We start from the raw sequence: 22,189 nt of genomic DNA, 5'->3' as shown, positions 1-22,189 counted from the left end.
ATGCACGAGACCATGTTTTCTTGACGTCGAAGTGTCAAAGCCAGTCTATTTCCCACCTCATGTGATTAAAATTTGTTTGCATATGTCAAAAAGGGATTGGAATTTATTCCACACCACGATGTGACATTCAACTAAAATTAGGAATTTATATCGTTTACATTATGAAAATCAAACGAGCACTTTTTTGAACATAATGAAGACCTCAATTTAATTCAATTATTATTTGTGAATGGACGGAATATTAGAATTATTTAAAATCTATTGAATTTAGGTTAAATTGTCAGTTTTTTAAAATCTATTGAATGTTTATATTCACCTATATATCCTTTTAAAAAGGAACGTTCGATCTCATCGTGAGCACCCGTCGGAGTCTCCCACAATTACAGCCATTCCCTCGTGCATTGTAACATGATGTTCGATGATTCAGCTTCTGCAGCTTAGGAAGCTTATGTTATGTAAACTGTCCCAATTTGTCGCTTTCAGTACTCTTCGTTTAATATCATTTGTAGTGGGATTTGACCTACGTACCTATCGTATATAAAAGTTGTCTCGAAATTCATAGCACATATGATATGAAATTACTGTTATCCGTATCAATCATACAACATAATTTTTTTCCCTTTCCAGATCCGATAAAGATGGGTTTTGGGATTCACACTCGCACAAAAGTGGCATGATTTGCGGTAGCTATTTTTCCACTTGGGTGATATTTTTGTAATTTCATTGCAAAATATAAACCAATTACAACGCTAGGTGTACATCTCACGTTACTCATTTCCACTTTGGTCGTTATGAGATCATTTTATCTTGGATAAGTTTGTCACTCCCCCTATAAATAAATACAAGAAAAATCAGAAGATGCCCTAAGAAAGTCCAAATTTTAACCACGGGGCATCTGCCTGGCTAGAGTGAGAAATCATGTTATGCAGCCAACAAGATTATCAAAATCTTATCTATTGCTCTACTGTTATTTTTTTTCTTTTTTAAAATAAATTCGGATCAGTTTACTCTACATATGGAGTAATTTTCTACATGTCTCAATATCGTTAGATCATACATGGCCCTCATATTTTAGTGAAGACCGATATCATGAGTTGATTATCCAAATGGTGAAACTCCGCAGCATCATGGGATAGAAACACTGTAGCTAGGTGTAACATAGAAAAATCCAATAAAGTTTAGTGCAGCATCATGTACGGTGAACTTTTTATTTTTGTTGTATAACCTTTGAACGGTGTGAATTTATCTTAAAATAATTGATAAATATCTGGATAGATTTCGAATTATTCTGTAAAGAAAAAACCCTCTTGAGATGCCGTGAATTGTGGGATGAGATTCTCATGAAAATGCTTCTTCAAAAGTGGAAAATATTCATTTAAGTAGCCAACATTGATAGATCACTTTAAAAATTTAGTCGAAAGCGGCATGATTGATGGATTAATTGCGACCTAATTTACTTATACATGTATTTTTTAAAAAAGAATCAATCGCAACCACAGAAATACTATTGTGCAAAAAATTAACTGCTGCTATTTAAATTTACCCTGATATGGAATTGAGGCGCGAGAAAGTTATGTTAGTTTCAATATCATATCGATTGTTCTTAGTTTAGAAAATCTAACAATTGGTCTTGCCTTCTCCGATAAAGTTTCTTCCAAGATAACACTAAAATTTATTATTTCTAATTTGTTTATGTATATATTGCATTCTATTTAAATTTATCTATTTCCGGTTGCTGATTTGTGATATATATATATTGTTGCACAAAAATGTTGCGGAAGATTGTTTTCTCAAATTTATGGCCTCATTTCTTATGGTGAGCCCACAAATTTACTTATGTCATAAAAAAAAAAAAGGAAGAATAACGAAAATGAGCAAGATTTATAAAAGGACAAGTGTGGCATCAATCGGTCCCGGAACGTGTTAAATTTAAGCCTTAGAGTGCATGCTTAACGCTTGAAATTGTTTTGTGCCAAGAACATGTGTACGATGACGTTTGTTATTCTCTATAATATATTGAACACACTCAAAAAGTGTCCTATTTCTTTCCACCCACATCGTACTCGTAATATTTATTTTATTTCATGGTTTTTACGTTGAAAATAGACATTCTTATCCCATTAAATTGAGTAGCTCTTTTCTCATATTAAACATAAGTTAACATTAATTAATACGAGTTTGGGTCGGGTCGAACTTATCATGGAAAAGATTTCTCGTGGTTGGGGTCTTTTCATTCATAATAAGAATTGAAAAGAACACTTAGATTAAGAAACACAAAACAATCTCTATACAATTTGTGAACCAATATTGTATATATATAATTTAATTAGTAGATATGTATTTGAGATATCTGTGAATGTTAAGCTAGCCCTTTGAAATCGATTGCCTCAATCAAAGAAGGCCATGCATGCACGGAAACAGGCGGCAAAAGCAAAGTATGTTTGCTATTCTCTTTTTTTACTGCACGCACGCCTGTTTACGTGACCAACCTACCACAAAGTTATAATTAGCTCACCATGTTGGTTTCCCTTGGATGATTTTTTATTATTGTTCCGAACTCATTTCATTACTAAATTAAGTTGTTGATCCTAAATAAATGTATTTTATGTAATCTATTTGAAAATCATTTTGTAAGTTATATCGAGTGTAAAATAAGGTTTAGTTCGACCTACCTTGAAGATATATAGTACGTATCATCGTCATAAATATCTAATCGTCACCATTGCATTGAAAAAAATTGTGTGAGGTCAAACATGAACCCCAAATATTATTATAAATGATGGTCGTTATATTTGCGGAGAGGGTAATATCGCCACTGTAACGTCTCATCAACAGTAAAATTGAATATTAAGATAATGCAATATTGCACATCCGGTGGTGTTGCAAGACGTTGCTCTTGTCAATTGCAAATGATCACTTGCATTGATTTCGGAATCAAATATTAATTAATTAATTTATTATTATGTGTTGAGGAATAGTCAATAGTCTGACCATTTGTATATATATCTCGTTGTTTAGTTTGTTAGCGGTTATTACCGTTGAATATATTTTTCCATAGAAACATAGCAGTTATTGCAGATCTTCTTCTAATCATTATCAATGTTTTTATTTTCTGAACTTTACATTAAATCGAAAAACAATCGGTCAATCTTCGCCGCAGAATCAAACAAAAAAATTATGAGAATAATTTTGAACTATCGGATGAAAACAAAAGGTTCCAAAAATTGATGCTCACATGAAAAACAAACAACGGCGGAGAAGGATTTGTCCTGAATGTATCACAACCATACGTGTAAAAATAAGTGGTCGCAGCTGCGTGAAACATCACTTGTATTTAGCCGAGATGTTACGCATCCTTATAAAGTTATAACGTGGATAACCTCAATTTTTTTTAAAAAAAAATTAGTAAAATTTCCGACATGACATTGATGTGATGTCGATATTATACCGACTTGTAGTTACATAACTAATATTAAAACTTAAAACATAAAATATCATAATCATAAAAAGATAAAAATATATTTGAGAAAAAAATACAGTTTTTCCTTGTTATAATATAATATATATAGTTGAAGCAAAATAGGTGACATTTGGTAATCAAAATAAGAGAAAGAGGTGACATTTGTCTAATGTCTCGTTAATAAAATAGCAAAACTATTTCGATTTGTAACGTTGGAAAGTTTTACAAATCAAATATATTTTCCTTTTATTGAATTGTGCAAAAAATAATCAAAATAGGAAACATGTGTTCGATCTGCTACGAGGGCAATTTTGTCAGACAAATATATGCAATTGGCACTATATATATGTATCCATTTTATGCAGCCCTCATCTCATTCAGGATCAATTTCCTTCGCCTATCCTCTCAAGTCTTCACCGTGAGGCTCAAAATCAACTCACACAATCTACGAAGTTTGTATAAAGAAAATGTTACGTCCACTATTACTTGTCCATCTCTTTGTCACCACCCTCTTCTTCCACCTTCACCTCCGCCCTTCTTTCGCCGAGGCCGGCGCTAATTCTACCGTAAATGCCACCGACTATATCCGGACGAGCTGCCACACCACCCAATACCCCGACTTATGCTACAGTTCACTAGTCAGCTATGCCGACTCCGTGCAAGAAAACCCAGCCCGCCTGGCTCGCGTAGCCATCGGCGTGAGCCTCTCCAGAGCGAACCGCTTAGCCGTTTACGTCCGCAACCTCACCAGCCGCGGAGACTACGGACCCGACCCCCGCTCCGGCGCCGCGCTTCACGACTGCTTTAGCGTGTTCGGCGACGCGGTGGACCAGATGCGCGGGTCTCTGGATCAGATGCGCCGGCTTAAAGGAGAGGGAGAAGAGCTGGCGTTCGAAATGAGCAATGTGCAGACGTGGATGAGCGCAGCGCTGACGAATGAGGAGACGTGTACGGACGGATTCGAGGATGTGGCGGACGGGCCGATGAAGACGGACGTGTGCGATCGTGTGGTAAAGGTTAAGAAGGTGACGAGCAATGCACTTGCTCTAGTGAATAGTTTTGTAGCTAATTCTAAAGTTATGGCCCCCTGATTGTGTTTTCTAATTAAGGATCATTGCCTTTGCGGATCAAGTTTAATTTGTGAGCTAATCAAACCAGGCTGTGTGTGTGTGTGTGTATATATGCGTGTGTTTGTGTGTGTATATGATGTGTACATGCTTCCATTACGTGGATAATTATGTAATTTATATTTGGATCCAAATAGTTTAATTAAGAAAGTAAATATACTATTGGAAGATTTGTAAATTAAATAATAGTGATAAGAAAAATGTGGAACATGAATGATGCTAGGTAAATGATTTTTTTTTTTAATGATAAAATTGTTTTGAAAGTTAGTGACTCTATTGGATTTAATTTTAATTAATAATATAAGATGGGATAATCTTTTATTATTTGTACATATTTCATGTAATAAGTATAGCATTTGATGATGATCCCTTACCAAGAGATCAAAATGTTGTTACTAATAGAATGAAACTCTATAAAATAGTGTAGATATGTATTCATATCAACTTGTAGGTAAATTGAGAAAAATTCGAAAGGTAACGTGGCGTGCTTCATATATTTTTTACTAGATTATGTTAATTAAATTAACGTGTAAAAATTATTTGTTAATAATAAAAATTTATTTTACAAAAACTGAAACTAACTACTATACATGATAGTCATTAAAAGCTTGTTAATTTTCCATTATTCATGAATTCTCTTTTTCCATCCCCCGCCAGTATATATATGGTCCTAATTTATCATGATCAGACATTTAATTCGTGTTAGAAAATAAATTTTCCAATATGAAATGTGTATATAATCAGTTGTGGTAGTTTATTAACACTCAATTATTTGTAGATAGATTCCACCCGATAACACGACTTTTTAACATTGATGGCCTCTGTTTTCCTAATAATATGCACCTAATGTTTGTCTTTTGATTAATAATCCAATAATCAAGCAGTACAATAATTGAGGAAATTGAATTAAAAACACCGATTTTTGGTAAAAAGGATGATGTTTGCAGAAGAGGAGGTCCCCATATTTGGCTATTTGGATCACTATGCATAGCATAATCAGGTCAGGCCCCACAGAGATTCTACAATTTACAAATAAGAGTTTTCGACAATGACATCGAAATTTCAAATATGAAATATATTTAGAATCAATTATAATAAACTCTATCTCGGAAAAAAATACATGACATGGACTATGAGCAGTGATTATAGTACCTATACGGTTCGGCCCAATAGTGGAGAATCTTACACAGAGATATCGAGGACTGTGGCCCATAATATAAACTTCATGAGCCCGGACCAAACCGCAATAAAGCGAAGAACCACGATAAGAATTTAACCAATTCGTGAGCGGTTAAAACGGGATAGTGTGACAGGTCGGCTCTATAGCAGTTGGTATATTTTGAGACATTTCAAATATTTGAATTTGTGGTTGCTTTTCCTTGTGGATAAAAAAAATGAAGTTTCGATGGCTTTGTTTGAGCTGGGAATCTAGAGAAACTGCACCGATATATAGTTCTTTTTTTAATCCCAATTACCTTTTATNTTTTTTTTTTTTTTTTTTTTTTTTTTTTTTTTTATCATCGATCTAGCTAGAATATTATTATATACCATTAAGCTTATCTCAGAATAATTTCTTTCTAATATGTCTTATCTGTATATTATTGCCTAATTGTCCACTCTTGCTTCATTCGATTATGTTTTTAGGCATATATCTATTTACCTTTTATTTGATATTATCTTAAGAGATGACTAAAAGTTATGAATTTTTTTTTAAGAAATTATATTTCAAATACGAAAACTTAGGTGTGTGTCAGTAATCTGCTGATGCAAATGATAAGTTCTTATTTCAACCAACGTTTGGCTCAAATTAACTTACAAAGAATTATAATTATAAATCATTCATATATTATATATCATTCATGTCTCATCATTTGAAATAAATGGATTCTAATTAAAATATTTTTGGAGGAGAAATTTATATATAGATCAACAATTGTCTTCTAAGTATCTTGAATTTATTACTTTATAATTTAATATTATTTTTCTTTTTTTTCTAATCAAACACAAGTTTATTGTTATTTTTCCTCTTCTAATTAATCATAATGCGTACTTAATTTAGTTGTCCAATCTTGAACAATATTTTGGTTGTTACGGTGAAATCAAAATCATATTTTTCGTGTCAAATGTCACATAATGTATATAGGACATGTAATCTTATTTGTAAATATTAATTTAGACCTATTCATGCGATGTTTGATTATATTTTGAAAACAACTCACTTGTATCATTTATGCAATTCAAGGATACGCAGAATTAGGAAAATATATGTCCGATTGAATCCAAAAAATATTATAATTTATATATATTTTCAACTTAATTTTTTTTTAAATGAAGAAAAAGAAAAAAAAAACCAAAACAAAATATCAACCTTAGGAGCTGTGCTTGAGCTGTAAATATAGAGAAAAGAGCAAGCATGCGTGACAATTATCTTTGCATTGACTCGACTCATTCGGATAAACAATACACAAATGTCAAAAAATGCCCATTTTCAAATATTTTATTTTCTTTCTTAAAATAGTACACGGATAACTAATTGATGTAATTAGTAACGACCAGTAACACATATTTTTAAAAGCAAATTATTTATTCTATAAAAATATTTATTTGATATAAATACATCAGTATGTTTATATGTAAATGAGAACTCATCTAAGAATCTCAAAAAACGTTTGACAAATAATCATGAGCGTATTCCAGTGTTAATTATTGTTTAATGTCGTAACTGTATAAGTAAAAATTATAATTGATCAGTAAAAAAACATTTGACAAATAAACTAATCGTTGCTTTTTCAACTTCTATTTAATGCTTTGGATATAAAATTGTCATTAAGAAGACTTTAACAAAATGCCCAAATCCATATTTTTGACTAATCAAAGTTCAAATTATACCTTTGAATAGGCTGAAATTTCAAACCAAAGACCCAATCCGATGCACACGTTCCGATATCAATTTCCTTTGTACTGTTTATCCAAATTAAAATTACTTTAAAAAAAATCCAACCGTTTTTTTCGATATTGGTTTCAAAACCACAACTAGACGAATCGAGATAAAGCACAATAAATTTTTTATTCCTGAAGATAAACACCATATATAACTCATGACGAACATCAAAATCATATGTTATTGTGTTTTAAGATCCCAAGTTAAAATATAAGAAGATAAACAAACTTAATTATATAATAAAATTATCAATTATTTATGTTTGTGAACCCAAAAGTTTGGATGCTATCACTTTCGAGTTTACAAACTATTTTAGCAAAGTTTTACTCTATTGTTTGATGATATTATTGATATAAGCTTTGGAAGTTGATGTGTGATGTAGACAATTAATTAATATAATTGAAATGGTTATATAAAAATTTTGAAATAATGTAATAATTAGTGGGGAAAAAAAAGTAGATAGGGAAAAGTGAGTATTATGATTATGTTTGTAATTTGTTCAATTAACAAGTCTTTGTTAGAGTAGATGTCATGTAAGCCAATGGTTGGATAGGAAATTATTGACTCAAATGTAATAAAAAAAATTTTATTTTAATATAATTTAAATTTTTATTGTTTCATTTTGCTTTATCTGTATACTCATGCAATCAGTATAAATAAAATCCTTGATTATACTTTAATACGAATGAATTGTAATTCGATATTGAAACTCATTTGTAAACATTGTATATTCTAAATTTGTTCTTAGTCGATTCAGCCGCCTAAAAATAAGGATAAAGGTCGATTGAGGTTGAGACTAACATCTATTATGTTGTGTACCGTGTTTCATGGTAAAAGCAAGATGTTCAATCATGCAGATGGGTAATCATACGATGATTGTACCAAACAACCCTCACTCGGACTTTCCAAGTGGTTATCATTCATCGAGAGGAAAAGTCCGTAGTTGTGATTATACATAATTAGTCCTTACAATCCGGGACAACACTGAGGCTCTGCATACTAAGATTGTGCTTTGACTCATTTAACGACTCCGCGAGGGTCACAAGGTGGCGAGATTGGATGCAATTGCGACATATGTAGGAGACAGTGTATTGTAGTCGGAAATTCACCGCTCACCTACGGGTGTCGATATCCTATGTGATTTATCGAAATAATTTGAATAAAATATGAAATAATTATTAATAAATGTAATTTTGTGTTGTATCATATCTAAATTCTTGCATTTCTTCATTTACCAGCTACAATAATTATAGAAATGTGAGTTGTAAAATGAGAAGCAAATCAAAGATAAAATTACCTTTATTCTAGATTCTATCTCCAATTGCATAAAGATTGGTTCATCAATCTCAGATTAATAGTTTTCAAAATAGAAAAACAAATGCCTAAGATAATTTTCAAAAATAGATTAGTTAATTCAACTACGCGTTGTACAAAGCCGAAGTAAACTCTTTCCTTTCCTATAAATTAACAGCCTAAATCCCTTCCTTCTGATCAATCATCAAAGAATTCACTAGCAAAAAAAACCCTTTGATTTTTGTCTAAAAAAATCTAAAAAATGGTTTCATCTGAGAGTTCATTTGGCAAATTGTTGAAGCTTGCTACACTTTTATTCTTGTTATATAACATGCCATGTCAAGCACAACTATCCACAACCTTTTACGACACAACGTGCCCAAATGCACTTACTACCATCCAAAATTCCATCCGACAAGCCGTGTCCAAAGAGCGTCGCATGGCCGCCTCGATCATTCGTCTCCTTTTTCACGATTGCTTCGTTCAGGGCTGCGATGCATCGCTCCTGCTCGATGAGACCTCAACAATTCAAAGTGAGAAGACTGCATTCCCTAATGTTAATTCTACACGAGGCTTCGAGGTCATAGAAGCCGCTAAGAGCGCGGTCGAGGCTGTATGTCCTGGAGTCGTTTCTTGTGCTGATGTACTCGCAGTAGCCGCCCGCGATTCATCAGTTCTCGTAAGAATACTGTATTTCTTAATTCAATGAACTTCATGTGTACGTTTTTAATTATGGTCAAATAGTTTAGTGCAATTCGATTGTTTTTTGGTCCATAATAAAAGGTTGGAGGTCCAACATGGGGAGTGAAACTTGGGAGAAGGGATTCAACAACGGCCAATCGTGCGCAAGCGAACTCAGATCTTCCCGGTCCTTCTTCAAATCTCGACGTTCTCATCTCAAGGTTCGCAAATAAAGGACTCAACGAAAGGGACATGGTTGCCTTATCAGGTAGTATTCAATATTTCCACGCAAAAATTACAGCTGAATAGCCAAATATAATTATCTTCCAACATGTATATACATTATAACCAGACAGACAAGTCTAGTTTGGCTGCTAAGAATATATTTTCTCATCTAATTGTCCCTGTACTTCACCATAAAAAAATGTCCCTATAAATAACAATCCCTTAAAATCATTTGAAAAACACATATTTCGACATGTCTGAAAGCATGTATCTCCCTCGAAAATAGTACTATCTTCGTCCCAATTTTTTAGGCTTGTTTATCTTTTTCCAAAGCTTAAGAAATTCATTGAAAATATCAAGTATACAAAAAACTTTTTAATTTTATTTTATTTAATGAGTTGTTATATAAATTGTTTGTTATCTTTCTAATAGCTAGTTAATGACAAGACCTCAAATTAAATAAGTTTATATCAATAAAGGAGTAAAAAATTATTGTTAAATGAGGTACATAACTAACGTTTGGTACAAAAAAAGAAGAAGAAAGAAACGTGTATTACATAATTGGGAAGAAGAGAGTATTTCACATTCTATTTCCATGTATATGCAGGAGCACATACAATAGGCCAAGCCCAATGTGTCTCGTTCCGAGCTCGTATCTACAGCAACGGAACCGAACGAATAGATGCCGGCTTCGCCAGCACACGTAGACGGGGATGCCCTCAAAGTGGAGGTGACAATAACTTGGCCCCGCTCGATTTGGTGACACCAGCTTCGTTTGATAATAACTACTTCAAGAATTTGATACAGCTAAAAGGACTCCTTCACTCGGATCAAGTTCTTTTCAATAATGGATCCGCAGACAGTATCGTATCTGAATACAGCTCGAATCCTCAAACATTTGAATCTGATTTTGCAAGTGCCATGGTGAAAATGAGTGACATTTCCCCGCTTCTAGGAACAAATGGAATCATCCGAAGGGTTTGTAGCTCGATCAACTAAGTTCTCCGCGTTAGGTTTTTGTCTGAGTTGAAGTAATTCTACTCTGATTATTATAGTTACATATGTCATATTTAAATAACTGTGGGATGGCAAGCACACTTTGTGGCTGAAATCAAAATAATTAAAGTAGAATATAAATTATGCCAAATCGGTTTGTACGTATACCCTGGATTTTCATATTCTCCTGTGTATCCACATTCAAAAAAGTAAGTTTCTTCATGTCAAGTGTAAAATGAACAAGAGGTTGCTCATGCATAATAAAAATAACTGCGCGTGTTCCTTTTCTACATCCTTCTTCGTGCTATTTCTCGAATGAAACTATACATACATATATAAATATATATATAGATTAATTTAATGGAATTAAAATAGTTGATGATGCCGGTTCCAAATTCAATGTTTTGACCTAGAACAATGATTAGCAGTCATTTTCAAGAATTTAATTTATTTTTTTAAAAAAAAAAATCGGGAATAGACTTTGACGTGATTTCTAGTTAGAATTCATCGACAGATTTAATTTTATGCCATGATGGCTCCATTCATAATATCTAAATATGCATAGAGGGGGACACGATAACTTCGACACACAGATATATATACATAGTTCTTGCACTCGATGTCTGAAAGAAATCTTTCCGTAAATATGTTGTATATGTTTACAAAAATTCCATCTTGAGAAAATGAAAATAAACATTTATTTCATGTGAATAAAATAAACGTATATTGGGCACAATAAATTGGTGTAATCAAGAAAATACTAGCTTATACCTGATTACTCAACTTTGTTCCATTACATAATCCATGACGATTACTAAAAAATAATGTATCTTGAATTACATAAATTTTGAATTCAATAATCAATGTTCATATTTCTTCGAATCATCTAAATGTACGTAGATAATTCATTGTTCGTATAAATTTTTATCATTTTTAATTAGTATAGGTGAAAAACACATGTTAATGGATGTTGATTTTCCATATAATTTATTAGAAAATTAAATTAAAACATAAATATCACATGATACGTACAGGTACAACCATCCTACTTTCTATGGTGTTTAAAATGTTCTCCTTTCTAAAACTGATTTGTAGTGCCTATTATTTATTGACTTGACAGTCTCACGGATATAGACGGGTCGATCTAATCTATAACTACAAAAGTAATCATTTTAATATAAAATATAATATTTTTTTATAAATTAGATTGGATGGAAGATCAGCTTCATTGAATTGACATGTGATATAACCTCACTAGAGTTTGTCATATTTAATTTTCTTATATCCATTTTAACCGTATTTATAACTTGTCCACAACTAAAATTGAAAAAATAATAATTTATTAAGAATATGAGTTGAACGATTACATAACCAAAAATAAAAATTTGCGATATAGATAATAACAATGCTCAATGGTAAATAAAAAATAAAAATAAAAATAAATTTTAAGTTTAAACCATATTTATTTCACAACGACCTTTTTTTCAAAACTATTTATTTCTCTCCTTCTTTTTAACTTTATATACCCTAGCATCTTTTGCCATGCCCAATTAAAGAATTCAAACAAACAGAAAAATTCACATTTTCCGATGCACTTTCTTTTTAAATGTTACAAGGCAGCCACGCCTAATTCAAAGTGAAAGCAAAAGCACAATGATACCAAAAATAAAATTTGTTGGGAATCCAATCCATATACCTATATTATTACTCAGGCCTTATTAAAGAGAGATGAAGATAATTTAAACTGGTACTCAATATTAAAATATGTATTACAGATTTATAGAAAAGAAAGTTATAATGTCAGTGAGATGAATTGGTGTCACTAAGTTTGTTTACTTAATTATCCTTGTTTTTATTATTTTAATTAAATAAAATTAAATTTGACTTAACTGGCATGATTATAGTAAAAATATAATTCAATGTAATAATTGATTTTGTGAACGGAATTTGAAAATTGATTCCAATTAAAATATATTCTCTTTACCTCATATATTTAAATTTATAGACACAACAATAAAGTTTTTCATATTAACTTTTACTAAATTAAGGCTTTAATAACATAAAAAATTTATTATAATGATCTTTATCAAAAAACTATATACGATAATAATGATGTAATTCAAATCTTTTAAATCACATAACAGATCAAATATTATGGTTCCATCGCTCTACCGAACAAAGATAATTATTAGATTTCAACGTTATTGAAACGTTTAAATTAAGATTTACATGAGTAATGTTTAAAATAAATGGAGAATAAAAACATAACAAATATCCAAAAAAATTAACAACTCCAACAAATAATGACATTAAATCAAATAATTTAAAACAAAATTTATTGTGTAAAGTTGGAAGATAATCAATCAATCTTTTTCTAATAGAGGATATATTCATTAAAAAAATCTTTTTTTGCCCTCTCATCAATACAACTCCATTAAATTTACAACACAGGTTAACAACAAAGCACCGCTGGCTCTAACTCACCATCCTTAATTAGAATTAACCCAAACTACAAGGACTAATAAATAAACGAAAAAATACCAAACAGACCAACAAATTAGCATTAATTTCCAAAACTTATTCAACTTATTCCTATCAAGCCCCTACTGACGCTGCTACAGCCGGTTTCACCTTTGGCTGCCGGCCACGCCCCCGTGGCGCTTCTCCAGTAGTAGATGTATCAGGGATATCGGCACTTACCTGCTCCGCTGCAGCCTTCGGTGGCCTCCCTCGTTTTTTGCCCGACACTGAAGTAGTAGCAGGATCGGGCTTTGGTTTTGGAGGTGGCGGAGCATCGGAAGGATCACGGGATTTTGGGGGCCGTCCCCGAGGACGCGGCGGTGGAAGAACAGTTCCCGGAGGAAGCGGAGCCTTTGGTTTCGGGGGACGCCCGCGGCCGCGGCGAGGTGGCGAATTGGGGTCGGGTTTGAGGTAGTTATTCTTGAAAAACACGAGCTGGCCCGAAGATTTCATCCTGTTGAGATGGTGCGTGAGGAGAGTGGAGTGAGCGGGTGGGAGATTTCCGTAGGTGGATTCTATGTGCTTCGAGATCGAAGTTTTGTTTGAGCCGTTCTTCTCGTTCAATTCTTCAATTGCTGTCAAGATCATCTGCAAAATAATCCCACGTCTTTGAAGAAACAATGGAGAGACCGAAGAAAACAAATCGTGCACCTAAAAGAAATTGTGTCCGAAATGAAGAATCTAATGGAAAACGCATGCAAAACGAACTCTGAGTGTGGAAAGAAGCTAAAAAAGTTGCGTCTGAATTGCGGATAAGCCGATCTCTAAAATGCCATACGATCGAGTAGCTTTCAAGCTGGTCGATAAATGTTAACCGGGTGCAATTTATACGATCTAAATTTTGAAATTTCGAGTTAATTTTCATAGTTAGCAAGGGAAATTAGAATAATACGACTATCAGAAAACGAAGCATGACCAAAAAAAGGTGGGAACTTCCGCCGTAAATCACACATTCGAACGGAATTTTGAAGAAAATGCAGGTTCACAAAAATCATACCTCCGGATACAGAGGCAGCGTAGGTGGAAAAACTTGAGTAGGAGGCTGAGCCAGAGCTGCGAATTGGGGATGGAAACTTTGTTGTTCTTCAGCCGCCATATTCACTAACGAAACTCAAAAATTCAAGCAAAATTAAAGCTGTACTCGGAGGAAAAAATGGAAAATGGTCTTCACCAGACGGAGAGGAACTGTAGAAGGGCGAAGAAATTGGGTTAAAAACATGGGCTGTGGGAAGGGATTTAAAAGGAGGCAATAGATCGGAGCTAGATCGATAACTGGATGACATCCAACGGCTAGGGCATGGCTTCTGGGTTCTCATCCAAGGGTTCTCTTTGTTCATCAACCTTGTCACGTGGATCGTTGACGTGGCTGTGTTATTTCTTTCATTGTTTTAAATTTTCTGTTTGCAATTACTTATTTACCCTCACATTCCAAATTTTGGACCTCTGCTCTTTTTTTTTTAAAAAAATGTATACATATATTTATTTATAAACTTCATTTTCATTTCCACTATTTGGCTCACCACAAGTTCTAACTTGGTCAAATACATCGTAACTCAAATCTTGTTGCGATGTTGATGTTATTATCGTTTTATCTTTTAAAAAATTTGGTCAATTTACTAAAAATAAATCATTTAGATATTCATAGACTAGCCAACATTTTACAAACAAAATTAAAGACTAGGTCTCTTATTAGACAATCTTTCGAATCTTTATCTGTGAGGCGGGTCAACCTCACCGATATTCATGATAAAAAGTAATACTCTTAGCATAAAAATTAATATTTTTTCATTGATGACCCAAATAAGAGATCCGTCTCACAAAATATGACCCGTGAGACCGTCTCACACAAGTTTTTGTCAAAATCAAAATATTTAAATCCGGAAAATTAGATTATGCTCCCCCATTTTAAATTTTCACACATGAATTAATTGAAACATGCATTATACGGCGAATTAATATTACAGTTCTTACACTATATACATAGTATAGTTATTATAAAATTAATATTACAGTTCATACAGTAAATTCGCCGTATAACTATATATATATATATATATATTTCAATTTATCATCATATTCAAATAACACCATAATGTTTTAATGTACAAATGAGTTTTTGTTTGAGAGTTAATTGATATTTATTATTTTATTAAAATTAAAATAGAAACAAATGTCCGTTCGGTCAAAACAGTCAAAATCCCCTAAACGCCGCCGCCGAAATATATATGAATAAAAGAAGAAGGCTCTGTTTCTTTTATAACATATTACTTAATATTTATTGGAAAATAGATGCTCACAGATTTTGTATAAATGTGACATGCGTGTGAATTATTCAAAATATAATTGTGAATTTATCCATTAAAAATAATCAAATATTTTAAATTTATCGACAATGGATTAATTAATAATTGCGTCACCAAGCTCATGTTGAAACTTAAGATTCTCAGGGGATATAGAAATGACAATAAAAAAATATTATTAAATCTCAAAGTAAAGTTTCGAAAATTCGATTCTTAGCTTCTAAATGAACCATATATACTATTCTAACACATATTCCTTTTTTAATAGTCCTTATAATAATTTTAAAAAATTATTCAGTTTGTGGTTGGATGAAAAATATTAAATTCATGGATTAAATTTACTTTCATTATTGAAATAACTTACACAACAGAGACCGGGCTTGTAGCTCAGTGGTCACACCCCTCGCCAGATTAGCTGGCTCCCCGGGTTCGATCCCTCCCCTCGCGTGTGTTGTAATAAAAAAAAAAAAAGAAATAACTTACACAACAAAATAATTCAAACTCATAACTTTATTTCACTTATTTACATTACAATTATGTTAATCAAATGAATTTCAAATTTATTATGATATATATAAAATTTTGTGTGAATAATTATAAGACTGATTTAAATTTTCATAATTTATCTTATTTGACAATGAAAATAAATTTGAAATCGTGTATTTCAGATGATTCAATTCAAACACAACATCAAAGTTTTACAATTTTCTTCACCAATAAAAGAGTAGTCAACTTGAGCTGAAGAATTGATCCCAATTTTTAATTAAAACCCACTCAAACTTTTCGTTAATTTTAAAAGAGTTATACTTCAATTTTCTTAGTTTTAATCAATATTAAGTTAATCAACTGAGGGTGGGTGCAGGTTATTTATAAGGAGCAAAGAAACAGAAGGTCGCGTTCAGGTGTACCTCCGGAGCACGTTAGCAAAGTTAGGTCCATACATACGGTGACGTAGTGTTGACTTTTGTTTATCCAAAGATTCCAAACATTAGGTCATACAAAAATTTGCGTGGGACGGTGTTACGAGTCGTATTTTGTGAGACGAATCTCTTATTTGGGTCATCCATGAAAGAGTATTATTTTTTATGCTAAGAGTATTACTTTTTATTGTAGATATCGCTAGTGTTGACTCGTCTCACAGATAAAGATTCGTGAGACCGTCTCACAAGAGACCTACTCATATATATAAGCTATCTTATGTATTTATTAAAAAATATACATTGAAACATACATACACACACATATATATATAATTCAATTTTTTATAAGAAAAATGAGACGACATTAGAAACATTTCTTTGAAAATAAAGCAAACATATACCGTATTCAGGCATTCAACTTAAAAAATATTCATTAAATATTTTTTGAAAAAAAATAATAAATACCAAAAAAAAATTTATTATCTTATAATAAGGCGTTGTCGGAAGAGACTATTATATAGTTTTCTCAAACTCAATAATTTGCAATCTAAATATCAGTCCTCTAAAAAGTCCGTTTAAGCTTGAAACTCGACAAAAACACTCCACTTCCGAGAAAAACGAAAAAAACGGTCAAACTAATTAAGCGTAATTAAAATATTTAATTAAGCGTGTTTAAACACAATTAATAACATTTGTTTATTTTTAAATTTTTTTATTTTGAAGATATGTTTTTTTATTTTAAAATAATAAATTAATTTTATAATTTAGATGTTTATTTTTATATTTTAATTATGATTACTGATTTAACAAATATTTAGTATTTCTTAGAGTGGGTCTCACGGATCTTAATCTGTGAGACGGATCAACCCAACTCATATTCACAATATAAAGTAATACTCTTAGCATAAAAAGTAATATTTTTTCATGGATAACCCAAATAAGAGATCCGTCTCACAAATACGACCCGTGAGACCGTCTCACACAATTTTTTGCCTATTTCTTAATGTGATCTAATTGCAAAAACAAATAAATATTATAATTTTGAGATTTTTATGTTTTTATAAACATGAGAATTAATGGATCAGACTTAAATTTATCATATTTATGTATTATTTTATCTATTTATTGGTTTGAAATAATTACAATACCACTAAAGATAAAAAACGCTTTTTCATGCCCGTGTTAATCTCGCTTAAGCTTGAAAAGCTTGAAGCTCGACGTCTGTGCTTCGGAGCGGTTCACGCTTTTTAGAACCTTGCTAAATATACATCCCTATGTTCTCTCATGTGTGTGTGTGTCTCTGTACAGAAACAATACATTGGAAAGAATATTTCCAAAAATACAGAAGCTTAGCTTTGCATCTGTTGCTTCCCCTTTTTCGAATCTAATATTTGGCTCGTGAATCGCGAAGTACTTGCTGTCCCCGTTGCAGTTTGCGTATCTATCGTAGAGCCGAAGGATTTTGACTTTGATTCACCGGAACTTCCTGTTTTGGAAAATGGAGTAATTGGCTTGCGAGGCTTTCTGTACCTTGAATCAGTGTACCCAGGTCTGATCGGATCATCAAGAACAGTCGGTTTTCTTGATAATAACATGACTACGCGTCGCATGTCGGGCCGTATGTGTGGATCTTCTTGGGTGCAGAGTAATCCGATCTGTATAAACATTGATATTTGATCTCTATCTGATGATGGTCCCAACGTAGGATCCATTACTTCAATTATCCGATATTGCTTGTACAGCTTGTATGCCTGAAAATGTAGACAACAAAAGTATCCAAATTATATCATGATAGCACTTTAATAATCTGTGTGTTTAAACTATAGAGAAGGTTTTAGACGTCAACATCGTTTTGAATGAAAGATCAAGTCCTCACCCATTCGAGTAAACTTTGAGAATCAGGGTCTAGATTAAACGTTGAATTTTTCTGTCCGCTGATCAGCTCAAGAACCACAACACCAAAGCTGAACACATCGGCTTTTACAGAGAGATCGCCATGCCTGAGATACTCTGGTGCCATGTAGCCGCTGTTAACAAATCAACACATTCATTGGTTAATTTTTTCCAGTTGCCACCAAGTAAAATGAACTTGGATGTTATCACCACGTACTAATTACAGTTTAGGATGGTCAAATACGAAAAGTGTTTCAGAAATAATACGACGACCATTTAGGAAACAATTACTATCCATTTTTTCGAAGTTTTCAGCTTTTCTACCTCTTGCTTTAGAGATTTGGCAGCTTGGTGATGTTAAAAATAAGAAAACTATAAATCTCCATAACCTACATATCCAAAATGAAGAAACAACTAATTCTAAAGACAAATTACCAAAACATAGATTTAGTTTTCTATTTCATCGGAGACCTTTCAATCCTTTCACTGGACAGAAAAGCTAGTACCAGCTACATTTACAGAAAAACCATTATATTCTTTATGGGTATGGAGACTTACTTGGTACCAGCTACACGAGTGTTAATATGTGTTTGATCTTCAGGATAGAGACGTGCAAGGCCGAAATCAGCAATCTTCGGCACCCAATTTTCATCGAGTAGAATATTGCTGGCTTTGATGTCTCGGTGTATGATGCAACAGTGAGCATCCTCGTGAAGGTAAAGCAAGCCTTTTGCAATGCCTGTTATCATGTCACGCCTTCGATTCCAGTCAAGAACTTCTCGTCCGTGAGACTCTAAATCATTATTACAACACATCGATACTGGAAATTTCATTTTTAATGCTGTAAGAAGCAGGTAAATTTTGTTTTGATACTGTGCAACGCTAAAAATACAAAGTTAATCAGCAGCAGAAAATGGAATCATTTGGGGACTATCCTTGTTCGACCAACTAATTCTTTAGAGCATAAGGTACAAATAAGAATCCCAACTAAATAGGAAATCAAACAATTTCTAATAGTTCGTGAACAAGAGTATGCCTACATTAAAGTTATGGGAAATCTTTGTACTCAAATTAAAACAAATTCTCTAAGCATTCCAACATAAATCCTCACATCCATCTTGCTAAATGTGTAGTTTGTATACATGAAATATAATAAGCCTAGGTAACCAAAAAAAGGGTACAGTGAACATTTGAATAACCCTAGCTTTTCTAATACAAGAATCAAAGCTAAGACCAATGCTTGAAACCAACTATTCCAAGACCAACTAGATGATCGGATAATTTATTAAACTTTATTCTCTGACCACATAATTATAATCAAAGATCCAAATGGTGATACGGAACGCATAATTAACTAAAAGTACTTACTGAATAGAAGTTTGTCAAGGCTCTCATTAGCAACATATTCATAAACAAGAAGCTTTTCTGCACCCTTCACACAGTAGCCCAACAGGTTCACCACATTCCTATGCTGAACAAGGGCCAACAAGTTTGCCTCATTTTTAAACTCTTTCGTCCCCTGACTTGACCTCTGTGACAGCTTCTTTACAGCTATTAATCTCCCATCAGCCAATTTACCCTAAAAAATATCAAATATCAAAAAACCAAAATCAAATCTTGATTAGAAAATCACACTCATTTCTAAGGTTTTTTTTTCCAATTAAATCCACGTTATTCATTCATGGGCTCGGTCTTGAAAACTAATTTAACCTTGAATACTGGGCCAAATCCCCCTTCCCCAAGCTTCTGCTCAGGATGAAAATTGTTGGTTGCTTTTGCAAGAGTTTCAAAAGAGAACTTCTTCTGTGCTTGTGCTGCAATTTCCTTCAAGTCCGCTTCGTTTTGATCTTTTGAACAGATCGAACAGCAACGGAAAACACACGCAAATCCCGTAAAACCCATTAAATTTGAACGAACAGAAAACAAAAATCAAACGACTAAGTAATTAAAATTCACCAAAAAAGAAACCTTTTCTTGATGTGAAGGGCTTCACCAGGTTTTGTAAGAAGCTTTTAGATTTAGTCATCGTATCCAACCATTTCATGTACAAAATTATTTGATACAAAAAATAAAAACTTTGCGCTTTTCTTTTTATTTCCCGGTTTTTAAGGACAATTCATTCTGATAAATACGCGTCAAATGGATTTGTTCCTCTGGCAAAACGACTCGACTTGTAAATACATTTACATCTCATAAATTGATCCATAAATGCGTCTCCATACAAACAATTTGACTTGTATATATATACATTCATCTCACAAATTGAAACGTGAGATTATTATATGAAAGTTTTTGTTTATTTAATTTAGACAAAATTATAGATTTATTTTGTAATTCATTTCACCAACTTATATTAGAAAATTCAGCAAATTTTACCAAGAGAAAATAAACTCTCAGGGATTTCTCCTAACTCAAATTACAGTAATGCTAAAAAAAAAGTGATATTACAGTAAAAAGAATTCACATGTCGTAAAGTATATAATATCATTCCCCGAAATGTTGATGCAAGTTCGTATACTTCATAGGAAATAGTCAATCGGGTACATGTTACAGATAGAGCATATAAATCTAATAAAAACAATACATTTGAATAGAGACGGGACTTCAACTTTCATTCAGTACAACTAGTTACTAAGTCAAAGTCAAATGACACAAAAGTCGTCACTAATGAATTGTCATTCCAAATTGAAAATTTATTGCCATTAAGATATTAAATAACTCGGGTTATTTAGTTGATTTAGTTAAATAAGATAAAATTCAAGTGATATTATTCTTTTATTTATATATTCTTTATCAGTATATTTGTTTGACCGATTAAAAAAATTAAATGATTCTTACTCCACTCTAATTGTGCTTTCATATGCCAAAGCATATCATAATTCGTGTGCCTAAAGTAAGTTTGTAATAATAATATGTAAATGTACCGTTTAGTTCGTAATATGAGACAAATAATATGGAGATAAGTAATATTTTTTAATAATAAAATATATAAAAATAATAAGTAATATAATGTTTGATTTGATTAATTAATTTGATTAAATTTGAGATAATGTGATATTACCGTTTTGTCTTTTTGAAAACATTAATAAAATATTTATAATATTATTTATTAAGGGTAATATTGTAATTTCAATTCAATATTTGATTGATGTGAGATAAATGATTGATGATTTGATTGATGTAAGATGAATGATTAGTAGATGGATAAATAATACGATGCACCAAACATGAGATTAAATTGAATAAAAAATTGGATTAAAATATAGATAAATAATACAGCAAACCAAACGATACCAAAGTTATTCATCTCGAATTGTTTGTGGCAAACAATCTTTATTAAAGTTTTGATATGAACTAATATTTGGAAAGTGTCATGAACGGGATAAAATATTTTTAAAAGGTTAGGCAGCCGTATTATCATACCTTGGATTATGCACTTCTGTTTAAAATTTATGCAAAATTACTTTCTTTAGTCTTTAGTAGAGACATCAGGACTTATTTTTTTCTTTTTTCAAAAAAAAAAAAATAGAAGAAGAAAGTAGAACTTCAAGCGCAATCATTTCTTTGAACGGCGCTATGAGCTGTGAATTAATTAATTATAGTTTATTAATATTTTTAAGGACAAATAATAATCGACCACCCAAAAAGTTTGCTTATGCTTTAAGCATAAACAATTGTGAAAGCATCTCTTTGCCTACTCGTTATTTTTAATTTACATCAATCGATGAACACTAGAAAATATATATAAAAGAGAGAAACTAAACTCCATAAATAAATAAACAAACAAACAAACACTCGCTTTAATATAAATATATATACACATCCAAATGGAA

General features: G+C 32.1%; 4 protein-coding genes across 5 annotated transcripts; 2 read left to right on the top strand and 2 right to left on the bottom strand.

Annotated features, from left to right (window-relative positions):
- The first annotated feature begins 3,825 nt into the window (after positions 1 to 3,825).
- On the top strand, positions 3,826 to 4,721 carry LOC140970068 (21 kDa protein). The gene has a single exon (XM_073431633.1). It carries the CDS (start codon positions 3,928 to 3,930, stop codon positions 4,549 to 4,551), a length of 624 nt encoding a protein of 207 aa, XP_073287734.1. The 5' UTR covers positions 3,826 to 3,927; the 3' UTR covers positions 4,552 to 4,721.
- Positions 4,722 to 9,022: 4,301 nt separating this feature from the next.
- On the top strand, positions 9,023 to 10,905 carry LOC140970076 (lignin-forming anionic peroxidase-like). The gene is made up of 3 exons (XM_073431642.1): positions 9,023 to 9,500; positions 9,605 to 9,770; positions 10,335 to 10,905. Exons 1-3 carry the CDS (start codon positions 9,084 to 9,086, stop codon positions 10,724 to 10,726), a joined length of 975 nt encoding a protein of 324 aa, XP_073287743.1. The 5' UTR covers positions 9,023 to 9,083; the 3' UTR covers positions 10,727 to 10,905.
- A 2,189-nt stretch (positions 10,906 to 13,094) lies between these two features.
- On the bottom strand, positions 13,095 to 14,592 carry LOC140970071 (uncharacterized). Its single transcript, XM_073431636.1, has 2 exons — positions 14,241 to 14,592; positions 13,095 to 13,831 (listed from the first exon to the last, which is right to left on the bottom strand). Exons 1-2 carry the CDS (start codon positions 14,337 to 14,339, stop codon positions 13,319 to 13,321), a joined length of 612 nt encoding a protein of 203 aa, XP_073287737.1. The 5' UTR covers positions 14,340 to 14,592; the 3' UTR covers positions 13,095 to 13,318.
- Positions 14,593 to 17,617: 3,025 nt separating this feature from the next.
- LOC140970075 (cysteine-rich receptor-like protein kinase 43) lies at positions 17,618 to 20,478 on the bottom strand. Of its 2 annotated transcripts, none has more exons than XM_073431639.1 (6): positions 20,325 to 20,478; positions 20,067 to 20,203; positions 19,725 to 19,935; positions 18,915 to 19,176; positions 18,340 to 18,490; positions 17,618 to 18,214 (listed from the first exon to the last, which is right to left on the bottom strand). In XM_073431639.1, exons 1-6 carry the CDS (start codon positions 20,398 to 20,400, stop codon positions 17,813 to 17,815), a joined length of 1,239 nt encoding a protein of 412 aa, XP_073287740.1. In that variant the 5' UTR covers positions 20,401 to 20,478; the 3' UTR covers positions 17,618 to 17,812. The 2 variants fall into 2 exon arrangements, with proteins under 2 accessions (XP_073287740.1, XP_073287742.1); XM_073431641.1 differs by having other exon boundaries at positions 17,622 to 18,214; positions 18,915 to 19,149.
- Between the last annotated feature and the right edge of the window lie 1,711 nt (positions 20,479 to 22,189).

Source organism: Primulina huaijiensis, unplaced genomic scaffold, assembly GCF_012295235.1.
Source record: "Primulina huaijiensis isolate GDHJ02 unplaced genomic scaffold, ASM1229523v2 scaffold43333, whole genome shotgun sequence".
Taxonomy (NCBI): Eukaryota; Viridiplantae; Streptophyta; class Magnoliopsida; order Lamiales; family Gesneriaceae; genus Primulina; species Primulina huaijiensis.
This window is presented reverse-complemented; position numbering and strand designations above follow the sequence as displayed.